The 13955-nt window shown below is 32.4% G+C and overlaps 1 protein-coding gene across 2 annotated transcripts in view; it reads right to left on the bottom strand.

Annotated features, from left to right (window-relative positions):
• Positions 1–2109: 2109 nt before the first annotated feature.
• LOC115996525 overlaps positions 2110–13955 on the bottom strand; it is a 140857-nt gene continuing 129011 nt past the window's right edge. Inside the window, exons 1-4 of one of the 2 annotated variants that reach the window (XM_031235782.1) lie at positions 5006–5200; positions 3406–4572; positions 3202–3306; positions 2110–2477 (exon numbers count right to left, since the gene is read on the bottom strand). In XM_031235782.1, coding sequence (XP_031091642.1) covers positions 2450–2477; positions 3202–3306; positions 3406–4571 — 1299 coding nt within the window. In that variant the 5' untranslated portion in view covers position 4572; positions 5006–5200 and the 3' untranslated portion in view covers positions 2110–2449. Of the gene's footprint in view, positions 2478–3201; positions 3307–3405; positions 4573–5005; positions 5201–13955 lie in introns of those variants that run through there. The other variant, XM_031235783.1, reaches the window with a different exon arrangement.

Genomic DNA, 13955 nt, shown 5'->3' on the forward strand with positions numbered 1-13955 from the left:
TTTTTATAATTCATGCTATTTTATAAAATTTGTTTACAGCATTTGTAGTACAAAACCTTTAAATTAATGCAATAACAATTATACTTGTTATTAGTAGAATGTTAAAATCATAATAATGATATATTTTACCTTTAATATTTTTAAACTTTGAAAACCAACATCATTTATGTAGGAAGAAATTTATATATAGTAGTAATAATATTGTAGTTAGTTTTAAAAGTTAGATTAAGTAAACAAATTGACATTCAACAATTTTTTGTGGGTGAACTTTTGACATGCAACAATAATTCAATATGTATATATGTATTATATTATTATTTTCTCTTTTTAACAATATATATATATATATATATATATATATATATATATATATATATATATATATATATATATATATAGTGTTTATTACCGAAATGGTCCATCGACTATTGCGAAATTACCAATTTGGTCTTCGATAATTTTTCGTGCCCAATTAAGTTCCTCGACTTTGAAAATTTTAACCAATTTGGTCTTCCGGTTATTTTGCCGTTAAACATCCGTTAAATCGGGACCAAATTGGTAATTTTTCTATAATATATTTCAAGTACAAAATCTATACGCTTAAGGTACAAAATTGCATAACATGTGACACATAAACACTTAACACAAGACACGTACACATGTTTTATACTCCGTATTTACTTTACAGGTCGTTTGGTTGGGAGGAGGGAATTAGGGGGGAAAAGAATTGTAATTCGGTGGAATTGTAATTCAATGAATAAGGTAGGAATTTAAATTACAGTGTTTGGTATGCATGAATAGGAGTACAGGGAATTGAAAGGTAATAAGCGACAGAATGACTAAAATGCCCTTATATTGTAATAGGAGGAGTAGTAGTAGTAGTAATAATAATAATAATAATAATAATAATAATAATTCTTTCAATAATAATAATAAGAATAATTTCTTTCAATAATAATAAGTATAATAAAAATAATTCTTTTAATAATAATAATAATAATAATAATTTTGAAAATTAAAAAAAATTAAAAAAAATTAAAAAAAAAAAAAGACAAAGGATTGAGAGGAGGGGCAAAATGGTCTTTACACCAATATAAATGCCCCTCCTCTCCACCGAATTACAATTCATGGGGGTACCCCCATGAATTGTAATTCACCATTTGGAGGGAATTGCAATTCCGTGGAATTGCAATTCCCTCCAACCAAACACCGTAGTTGTCAAATTCATTGAATTGTAATTCAATGAATTACAACTCCCCCCAAATTACACCCAACCAAACACCCCCTTAGTTCGAACTACAAAATCAATATTCTTAAGGTACAAAATTGCATATCGCACAAAAAGGCATAGCACAAGAGACAAAAACACATGTTACATTTACTTTATTTCAAGTACATGGTCCGTGGACATGCTTTACAAAAAAAAAAACAAAAAACAAAAAAACAAAAAAAAAACAATTGTAACGAGAACTAAACGACAAATGATCGTCGTCAAAATTAAAATTCAGAATGACGTCGTATAGAACTAAGCGTATAACGATTGATTGATTATGAACTGGGCATCAGGTAAAGTAGTGGCCAAAACACTTAGTCCTAAATTAAAGCTCACCTCCATCTCATATATATGGTCCTCGTCACAAGATTTCATTACTTTTAGGATTCAGAATTTAATTATAACCTTGTATAACTACTACTACTATGCACTAATTAGTGCATTAAATTGTAAATACGTCATTGCTTAATACAATGTTACAATGACATTAAATCACAGTTATATTGCCTTCCTACATATCCTCCCTGTAAAAACAAACGAAATCTCTCAATGGGTACAAATGGATGCTATCAATGCTTAGGGCATATAGTATTGATTTGGAGAAGAAATTGAAATTGAATTTGGTAGAACATGTAGTCTAGAATTATTCTATTTTTATTTTAAAAATGAAAGAATAACATGAAACTACAATTTTACCGAGTAAAGTAACGGAAGGATCACGAGAAGTAGCAATTTCGGAGGACCAAAGTAGTAACAATTTAAAAGTCGGAAGATCACAGGCAACAATTCAATCGTTAAATATGAATTTTTAAAAATTATGTAAAAAAAAATGTTGCTTAAACTGGACATTTATCAAAATGTTGCTTCAACCATCAACAGAAGCTAAAAAGTATCCTTTTAAGTTTATTAAAGGCAGTAGTTAAAGAAATGGAATCTAAAATATTCATAACCAAGATCAGACAAATCCTAATACAAGAAAATGCTTATGAATCAACTTCATCACTAGTAATTGAGTACAAACCAGAAGCATGCATGCATAAAAGCCAATTGTCCCAAACGAACAAGGCATATGACTCAATCAACATGTAGCCGAAATATAACATGCCTGACACCAGCTTTGTAATTTCCAACTTGGTGAAGAAAAGAAAATAGAGTATAAAAGTAAGGATCCAGCAGTCAGATAATAGTAGTCTTCACTGCAAGCCTGCAAGTAGCAGAGCACAACAGACAGTTATCTCTGCACATGTGATCAGGAAAACTATGAAAAGGAAACCAAAGATGTAGTAGAACTGGTTCAGCCATATGGATTTCAAGATGAAAAACAGCCCCAAAAGGAAGAATGCCTCCAGCAAGTATAGATCGAAAAGGCAGGTTTCATATGATCTTATTCGTCTTTACAGGGATTTTTATAACCTAAATAACTGCCTACAAAGTACAAACACTAATGGAACTAAGATACCAAATGGAACAGCTCCAGAAGCTTGCTCCCCCAAGATCAGAGCATTCAGTACAAAGAAGACAGCAAAAAGAATTCCAGGAAACATGAAAGGTAATCCTCTTCTTCCATTCAAACATTTTGTATAAACACACTCACTAGATATATATTGCAAACTTTGTGTAGCTAAAGCTAGTTTCCCTTTATAATTTACCACATTACGTACATATGTATATGTATAATGTATAAGCCATCAAGAACAACTTAAAGCTAGATAAGAAAGAATGAAACTCATTTATCAATGTTTGAACACTTCACATTCAGTAAGAAATAAGAAGCATACCCTTTGTTCCCAATAAATTAACACTGCTGATTACTATATTAAGCAAAATACAACATACAAATGAAAATTTTAAAGTTTTTCCAAGTTGCATTAAAGAGAATTTGCAAAGTTGACAAGCGCAAGGAGGAGAAGAAGAAGAAGAAAACTTACTCAGCGGCGCAGGAGGAGGAGTCTTGGTCTACATTGTCGGGAGATGCACGAGGAGGAGTCTTGTCTTGGTCTTCATTGTCGGGAGATGCAGGAAGAGGAGCAGAGCTGGAAATAAATATACAAACAATTGGGACATCAAAAGAATGAATTATAAGCTTTTTCACACAAGTAGAAGCATGAAGGTGGGGTGTGGGGTGTACTTACGCTATACAGAAACCGGTAAGGGCATGCCCCTTAGGGAGGGTGTCATAAGGATTGAATTTCATACTGAAAATAATATTTGACGAACGATCTCCACTTTCAAAGGTTTGAATGGCATGTTCAAGTCTAAAATTAATTTCGAAGACGTATATAAAAAAATCTCCACTTGAAGTAGTGTGCATCACACAAAACCTTTCACCTCCCATATCAGCTAATTGTTTCCAATCATGTACTGAGTAAGGCATATCAGCATCAGAAAACTTAAATTCAGCTAGAACCCTGTGAGATATAGGATCAATATCACCCGTGTCACTAAGGCGAACACGATATGCAGTGGGCAGTTTACCATGAAGGGAGACTAGAATCCAAGTGTTATCATCAAATTCATCCGAAACCCCCATATCGCCAGCATGCAAGAAGGGAAAAGGAATATTTCTCTCTTCAAATCTGTCCACAAAGGACTTGCAATCCTCCCATTTTGAATCTTTGGTGCTGAACTTAAATGTTTCAAAACAAGTCGTAGTGTCTGTAATAAACACATATATATAACCTCTAAGGAAAAAATGACCCTTTACACCGATAACACTAAGGTGCATTTCAAGATTAATTCGGATGGGTGGGGATGGCAGGGTTTCAAACAACTTCTTGTTTAGATCAAAGTATTGAAAATCCAAGGGCACGTTCTCGTCAAGATGCTCTTTGGAAGACCAAATTCTATAACCAAAATGATCATCTTTACGTGACAACAGGTAAATCCGATCCTCAGCTCGAATGACTTTAGGTAACACCGTGTGTGCACATCCTAAGTTCTGAAGTGTTTCAATATTTTCAACCGGAATTTGGTGGCACTTGGTTGGATCAAACATATGAACACGATCGTCATATTCATATTCATATCTAATGATACATCCATAGGCATCGTCATCGTCCTTAACCTCTCGTCTATTGTTGCCCGTACCCTTAAACTTTCGTGTATTGTAGCCCCCAACCATATATAAAATGTGATTGTGGCTAAAGACTCCCATACCCAATGGAAGAGGAGGTTTAGATGGATTAGAGAACACAAGCTTGACTTCGGGTTCGAAAGGTGTATTAAGTGTCGTAGGGATTTTAATCTGAACAATTGCTGCTGCTTCGGAATTGAAATAAGCATATTGGAATTCCGCCATCCTGGAAAAAGAAAATTTAAAAACAAAACACATAGATTCATAATTACACAAAAATAATTAGATCAAAACTAATAACACATAAACACAGTAGAATTTGTAAACGAAGCAGATGAGGCGCACAACTCCAAATTGGCAACTCTAAACACACTCCCAAAAAAATTTCATGTCTTCATAACTAACTGCCAGTGCATTATAACATATTCCTCAATTCAATTCTAATACCGTGTAGCTTAATATTGGGCCCTGGATCCCCGGGAAAATTTTCGTGGACAGGACACCCCTCCCCGCCGCATCCCCAAATAATTCAATATATATTGGATACACATACACTGGCAGAGTGGATATATGCATAATAAAGTTTTAACACTAGAACAATCCAAGTATTTAACATAGATCAGATCATCAATAATTAAACAAAAAATAAATTTATTTACCTGACTGGCTAATGGCTATGCTGACAGACGACTTGGAGACTGCCGAGTGGACTACTAGAGTGGAGTGCCGTCGTTGGGGTACTGGAACTGGAGTGCCGTCGTCGAGGAGTTGCGAAGGAGACGACCGACTCTCTCGTCTCTCTCGGTACTCTTTGTTGGCAAATTGCAATTGTAATTTGGAAAGGGGAAATTGGAGTTTAAGATTTAGGCATTTTAGGGTAAATGAGTAAAGTCGTGTATTAGGTTTTTAGGGTTAATGGGCCGAAATGGGGATTGGGATTTGGAGAAGGGTCCGGAAGGCAAAAATTCACTGTTGTTATGCTATGGTCCGTTTTCATAATTTTAAAATTCCACGTTCATAATTTTAATTAAAGAGTTAATATCATCTAAGGTCCTCGAAGTATAGTGGTTTAGTCACGTTTAGTCCTAAACCTTTAAATTACCACATGTAGTCCTTCGACTTTCAAATTGTTACCATCTATGGTCTAAGTTTACCACCCACGGTCTTTCAATTTTTAAAATTTAACCATCCATGGTCATCTTGTAAGGACCATGAGTGGGTAAAATTTGATAGTTGAAGGACCATGTGTGGTTAAAATTTGATAGTTGAAGGACCACAGGTGGTTAACTTGGATCACGGATGGTAACAATTTGAAAGTCAAAAAATCACATGTAGTAATTTAAAAGTTTATGACTAAACGTGACTATCACACGCACGCAAAACATAATAATCATATTTTACAAAACCAAGGTTGAAGTAAACATTGCCGGCAGGTACATCTTTTATTAACGGTCCATTACTTGTTTTCTTTCCTTTTCTTTCGTGTCAAATATTTCATATTCGATAAATCACATCGTAAATCGTAACACCGTCTACAGATCTCCAATTCAAAAATTAGTACTGTTAAAGACAATTCCAATTGAATTAATCAAATTGTTAACCTTTTAATCATAAATTTTAAAAGTTTAATTTCTAGTGAAAGCGATCTATTAGCCTTCTCAATTTGAATCGATCAGTTATGAATAACTTAAGCTGTTTTTTTTTCTTGACTAAAATCACTAAGCGAGTTTAATCTAGGTACTGAATAGTCAATCTTATCTAAATTACCAAACGACAAATTGCATGACTAAGTGTCGACTAAAATCAAAAGTTTTTGGTCGCATTAGGTGCTTGTGCTGTGTAGTACTTCTTGTCCTGTACTGTTATTATTTATTATTCTCTTTCAAACTAATGTTACCTTTTTCACTTTCTCCTATTCATCTTTAAACCTCTGTTAATTCATTAGTCCACGTAAGAGGTATTCATAGCGACTTTGTCCACAGTATAGAATGTCAAACCCTAATTCATTAATCTCTTAATTAACCCAATTAATTGTCTTCTTTTTCTTAATTTCATAACAAATTAAATCAGATAAACATATCAACAACATTATATTTAAGAAGGATAATCCTTTTCACCATACAATATAATTGCTCCTATCTATTAGTCATCCTTGGATTAAAAAGTTAGTTTTTTTTTTAAAAAAAAAATCTTTTTTTTTGTCATGAACTATTGGTGAATTCGTTGAATCCACATTTAGTTAATAAGGAATATATGTATCTAATAAAATAAAGATATTTCATGAAGGGACTAATAGTGCCCAACTTATATATGTAGGAGTATCTAGTATAATCTATCTATATATAATAACATTATCCTCCTTCTAAAGTTTTCCGCCCAAAGTTAGTGGCATTTTGGTAAAATCTATTATTTTATTTATTTATTTATTAATTTATTTCTTAATCTATTAATTATTAATTTATTATGGTTAAATGTTGGTGATTGAATAATTGGATTTATTAATTAATTAAAATGTTAAAAAGGTAATATAATATAGTAATATTAATTGGTGATTGAATAATTGATCATATAATTGGTGTGATATTGTAACACCCCGACTCGGCCATGCCGAACGACCGGAGTAGTTACCGCCACACCTAGACTAAACCCGACCTTAATCAGATAGGATTTATTCTAAATGCACAGGCTAACAACACAAACAAGGATCGTGTTTCTTAGCGTCAAACTCAAGGCAAACTTTAGGTTAATACTGCATCATATATATATATATCAGCAAAAGTGGTAGCTGCATCTGCTACAACTAATTACAGAAGTTAAATACAGACATACTAGCCGAATAAGTTCATCATGGCTACAAAGGGGTTATGTACACAAACGAGTCCTACTCAGAACTTCCCCAGCCAACCAAACTACTCTAAGAGGCGATACACCGGCCCGGCGTACGTGCCCCAGACTAGATGCCACTCACCCGCGAACCAGGTGATGTGGTCTAAAAAGTAACAAGGGGTGATTACCATAGACCACTCCTCCCAAGTATCGGCAGGACTGGAGTCCCAAGGATAGGGGTAAAAGACTACAAACTCTAAGGGGTCACTCCCCTCCAACTCCTCGATGGGGTAGAACCCAAACCGAGACTGGGCCCTCTCCAAAAAGGTCGGCTCACTGCTGCGAACCGGAATACGAGTGGGTGTAGTCGGGTAAGCCGGTGGAGGACTGTACGGCAGAGGAGGAAGTACAGAAACATAAATCGGGTCCAAAGTAGGGTCATAGACCGGGTCTGGAGTAGGGACTGAATCGGGAGTAAAGACCGGAGTAGGTGGATCTGGAGCATAACCTAGGGCATACGGGTCGTCGCCCGCCAACAAGTGCGCGTAGCTGTTATAATCAAAAAGGGGAAAATAAAACTCTGAGGAACCCGCAGAGTTCCCCGGGCTACACGAGCCCACGCTAGACTCCATCTGATAAAGAACACAACGAAGTGTAGTTAGCGCGACGGCTAAGTAAGGATATCCATGGTCACTCGAAAATAAACAAAAGTTTTCGAAACCGCAATCAGTAATATAATAAAGTAAGGTAAACGTTACCCAGCATTCGCAGTCGACCTGCAAGCATTCTAACAACAAGCAATTTCACATTATCTCAGTAATTCCGGCACATAACACAGTCATTAATTCCCCCGTGGGGTACACAACGCCCACACTACTATTAGGACACCCGACAGTTAGCTCTCACACATCACCCGTGGGGTACGCAACTCCCACCTTCAATTCACACGTGGGGTACAAAACACATCCACTTTTAATTCACACGTGGGGTACAAAACACATCCACGCTTAATTCACACGTGGGGTACAAAACACATCCACGTTTAATTCACACGTGGGGTACTCAACACATCCACGTTTAATTCACACGTGGGGTACTCAACACATCCACGTTTAATCCACACAACACTCAGCGAATAGACCTCGCTCCACAGTATGAATTAATCATACAGACTCCCTCACATCCATTAATTATTATCACATGACTCCTCAACCAATATACTTACTCAAGTATATTTCCCCAACCCACATACTTAGGTTAGAGTTAGTCATATCACAGAAATTCAAGTATAGAGTCATAATAATTTTCAAAGTACAAATATCTTTCCAAGTTAGTAAAATACCAAAATAATAATTTGTCTTCCAAAAATATTCACCCGGATGCCCGTAGGCTTTCAAAATATCCCAACACTCAAGGTTTAAAACATCGGGGAAAAACCGGGTCACAAACAAGTCGAAAACGAGTCCGCGTCGCGCGGACTGGCGGCTGGCCGCACCAGCGGACGCACGTCCGGACCGCGTCCGTTGGTTCGGCATGCGCTGCCGAGACTGGGCGCCTACGGACGCGCAGCGGACGCGCGTGTCCGTGTGGCGTCCAACCCCCCCCTGCCAGAAGATTCAGTTGGCGACACCCGAAAGATCGAGCCGGTAAAAATAGTTCCCGAACTCTTTTTCACTTGAAATGTTTATGGTAGGACCCTAACTCATAGTACTTGATGTCCATAAAAAGTTTTGGTCATATAGGTCCACGAATTAACACAGAAAATTACCTTTTTGCCCTTGGTCCGAAATATTCTTCTCACTGGACCAGTTTTGGAAAAATGTGCGAAAACCATACTTATACTACTCCGATCCTTATGAAATTTTATATGTAGGTTCTACACTTGTTGATCTACATATCTAAAAAAAATGGAGTCAAAATACCTTACCAATTTTTCCCAATAATTTTCGAAAGTTACTGCTGGAAACTAGCGTAATCTTTATCCAATATTTTCACAAGTATAGGTTTATATGGGCACAAATACGACCTATACAAGCATAAAATAGCTATAATATGTATATTAGAAATTACCAAAATCAAGGTAAGGATTTTTGAAGCCAATTTATAGATCTATAACATAACACATAATTAACACGTAAAAATTCCTAATCATATAATTTCCTAGCAATTGTCTATATTCAAGTGATTGAGCCAACTTAAGGGATTCCTTACCTTGATGGAAGATCTTAACTGTAGAAGTTGCTAGTTCCTCTCTTTGAGTCCAAAGGCCCTAAACATAACACCATCAACAACAATATTTTCATGTATCACTAATTTACACTTAGGTTCTAGAGATGATTTAATCCAATCAAAGTCTAAAGTCTTACCTACACTTAGTCACTTGAGTTGGAAAATACTTGGGAGCTCTAGATCACAAGTGCAAGACCAAGCTTAGTTCTTCCTTCTCCTTCCTTGTGTTAATTTCGAAAATGTGGGGAGGGAGTAGGAGAGAGGATGATCATTAATTTGGCTTGGAATGGAAGTAACAAGTGCAATTGCACCATACTTCTTATGACACACAATTAATGATCCAATCTCTAGACTAGGATTTGCTTTGCCACTTGTCATCACCCCATGGACTCCTTAAGAAGATATTAAATTAATTGGCCAGTTTATGCTTAAATCAGATGAATGTTCGGAGGATTATAACCTAATTCGGGAAAATTCTAATACCATAATTATCGTAAAAATATTCCCGTCGCAAATCACCAATTTTGGAAATTTTCCGGTAATCCGCTAAATTTAGGTACAGAGTCCGTAATAATTTATCCCTTACAGTCCAATTAAAATTTTCCTCGAACTAGCTAGCATTTCAGGCCTAATCGTATGATACTTAATGTTCCACATTCTAGAAAATTCGTACTGAATCTATATCCCTAAAATTTTTCTCGGTTCGTGACCAGTACGTAGTTCACAGCTTATTGATAACTAATCCTCAAAAATTATTTCGAGCACCGAATCGTCTTCTCTTAAATGTCATAAAAAAAAATTTATACCGCTATTCTCGAATTTTAACCTTGTCGCAAAAACCGAGGGGTTACAGATATATTTGTAATATATGTAATAGTATAAATAGAATGAATATGTGATATATTTGGTAATATATTTGAAATTTCGATTAAGTTATTTCAATCAAATAAAATTTAATACATAATTTCAAGATGTATTCTTCATCCAGTACATTAATAATTTTTTAATAACATAACATAATTATATATGTGATTTAAGATTGAAATAAATTCATTTTTTTTAAAGATATATATAGTTGTATGAATTTCACCTCTGAACATGGTATTTTAGTAAAATCAAATTAAGAATTAATTTGTATTCAAAAAAAAATTAAGAATTAATTTAGTAAAATTATATGTCAAATTAAGAATTAATTTGTATTCAAAAAAAAATTAAGAATTAATTTAGTAAAATTATATGTCATAATCCCACGAGAATTATTTTAGTAAAGACAAATAAATAAATGGTTATTTTATTAATTAACTATATATATTTCCATAAAATTTATTGTCATAATCCCAAGAAAATTAAAACATATATTCCTATAACATTCTTCCTAATTTTATTCCATAATACCACGAGAATTATTTTAGTAAAACCAAATATATATATATGGTTATTTTATTAATTAACCATTTATATATTTCCATAAAATTTATTGCCATAATCCCAAGAAAATTAAAACCTCCAGTAGCATTCTTCCTAATTTTATTCCGACAGGTTTAAATTGAGGCCAATTTCTTTCATATAAGTTCCGAGCATGAGAGATTGCTCCCTCACAACTTTTGAACTCGGCAAAGTTGGCATTCGTTTTGTAGGTTTCCGATCACAACTCTGATGGACAAGCTCAAGACTCAAGAGTAAGTGAAAATCTTTTGATTTCTTTCTTTAGATTCACGGTTATGCTTTGTTGTTCTTCCTTTCATTGTTTAGTTTATGATTTCGTGTTAACAATTGTTTTTAAAATTTTTGTAATTCAATTTGGTGATGATATACTGTTTCCTAGCGATAACGAAGCCCCATCTAACTCCTCTGAGAAAGCTACGGTGGTGCATGCACCAAGAATTGCACCGACCTACTTGAATCAGTTGAAAAAGATGATTTTTTATGCGTAGTCACCCGCACCGGTAAATCGCAAACATTCACCGATGTCATCTAGGGTAAATGATAGGGGTTAGCGGAGGAAGAGGAGAAAGAGCATACCATATTCTTCCTCGCAAGTGAAGCGGAAGAAAGATTTTGTTGACTACGAGAGAGTGGATGGGAAAAAGGTAAACGTGGTTCAAGGCCTTGAATTACATATTGGGGTTTTTGGCGCAGAAGAACTGATGAAGATTGTTGAGTGCTTTTACCACCAGTATCAACAATTAGATCAGAAAGGGCAATGGATGAGGAGCAAATGGCGTGCAAATGTTCAATTCAATTGTTGTTACAATTATGCGGTGGTAAAATTACATATTTTTCTATTTCTAAAAGTAATTTTTTTATGGAGAAGTTTCTATGTATTTTCTTTTTTAATTTGGTTTGGTTGTTGTTATAAATATGTTATATTAAAATTACTTGCTATTTCTATCCCTTAGTAGCGTTTCTTTTGAAAAGTTTATCTTATACTCTTGCATATTATTATGATTTTGGGATAGGATAAAAATAGTAATCCTCTTGGTATAATGAAGTGGATCTATTGCATGAATAATAATACGGAGTAATATAAATTTTATACATTGATATAATACTGCTGCTGTTAAGATCATAATAATAATAATAATAATAATAATAATAATAATAATAAATAATTTAGAATTCTTAATATAATTTCTGAATATAATTTTTCTAATATAATTTTCCTAATATTAATAATAATATAATAATAATCCAAAATGCTTAATATAAGTTCCTAATTAATTTTTTCAATTAAATATGTTTATAACAGTAATTACAAATATAGTATTTGGAAAAATTAGCAGGATTGATACTAGCTAATCAATTTTCTAATATAATTTTTTTTGTCATATTTTAATTTTTTTAGTACTATATATCATATTTTAATTAATTGATACTTTTACTAATATATCTTAAGGTTTCATCATTTTTTTTATAATGTTGATCCATCTAAATAACCCGTGGTAATTACCAATTGTATTTAACATCTAAATTTATTATGGTACGTATAATTAAACATTGAGAATTCCTTCTTATGATGATTTTTTTTTTTACTTCAAATAATATCAATTTTCTATTCACCTCCTTTTATTACTTTTGAATAATATAATATCTTAAAAATTATATAAATAAATGAATTAATATTTTCCGTTATTTAAATTTTATATTTTTATATAATCAATTAAGGAAATTGATAATACACCTATCAAGTCCATCATAATTAAAAGATATTTTTTTTGAGAATATAATTAAAGGATATTTAAAAAATTATGATAATTGTTTCAAATCACAAATTTATTACGCTAATTCACAAATTATTGCGTCCATACAATTATGCAAATTATTCAAATTCACAGATTATTACACATAAAGTTATGCTAATAGTTACTTTTGAATAAAATCTTTAATTATAGTAATTAAGAAATTAATTCACACATTACACTTTTATTAAACTATTTTTATACTTGCCAAAATATAGCTTGCCATACTATAGATTTTATCTAATCAATTAAGGAAATTAGTGGTACACATATTACGACATAATTAAAGGAGATTAAAGGTACACATATTACATCAATAATTAAACAAAATTAAACTTACACGTATTATCTATACTATATATACTATATATAAAAGTAAAATCGCCCTATTTCATTTTTCCCGCCCAAGCATTTGTAGTCAATTACTTAAATATTTTATTGGTCAAATAATTAATAAAGCTTTGGTAAGAAAATGTAAAATGGAAATTAACTAATATCTATTAATTGGTAATATCGTTGCTATATTCACGTATCAGCACTATTAATAAAAGTAAAATCATTTATCGGAAAAGGAAAATGATATTACTAATTGACTAAAAATTATTTTAAAACTTTAATAAAAAATAATTATACTTTCCTTTTGAAAACTTTAAGTTATTTAAACTTAAAAAAAAAAATTTGACATGGGTTGTTATATATATTTTTATAATAATCAAAATTAATTCATTTAAATATGGATGAGGAAGATAAAACTAAATGCAATATGGTGAAAATGAATATACTTAAAGTATAAAAGTATAATTACACATATATAAGTGTAATTGACTAATAATAATTAGCTAATAATTATTATGGTAATTAAGCTAAACATTGATCGTTGAATTTATTTTTATAATAAATTATAATTAAATTATTTCTCATTTTTCCCATATATATTTTAGTAATAATATAATTACATAAGTCATATTACTTATAGATCTTCGTAAGATAATTGTAGACAAACAAATTATATATTATTCAATTAATTGAGTAATACTTTTGCACTAATCTTATAATCAAATAAATGTACATGTTCAATATTAGAGTTTTTTATAATTTCATCTTTATTTTTATTATCTCAATATATAATAAAAAAAATTATCCGCACGGGTAATTGGACAATTATTTGTTATAATTCAAGCAAGGACAACATCATAAAACATAATCGATCCAACCAATTTCATCAATTGCGCTATATAACATTCAATGTTATAATTTATATAATTGTATATCGATACAAATATTCTTAAAATATTATAACAAATCTATTTCGTGC

The sequence above is a fragment of the Ipomoea triloba genome, chromosome 11, assembly GCF_003576645.1.
Source record: "Ipomoea triloba cultivar NCNSP0323 chromosome 11, ASM357664v1".
In the NCBI taxonomy this organism is placed as follows: domain Eukaryota; kingdom Viridiplantae; phylum Streptophyta; class Magnoliopsida; order Solanales; family Convolvulaceae; genus Ipomoea; species Ipomoea triloba.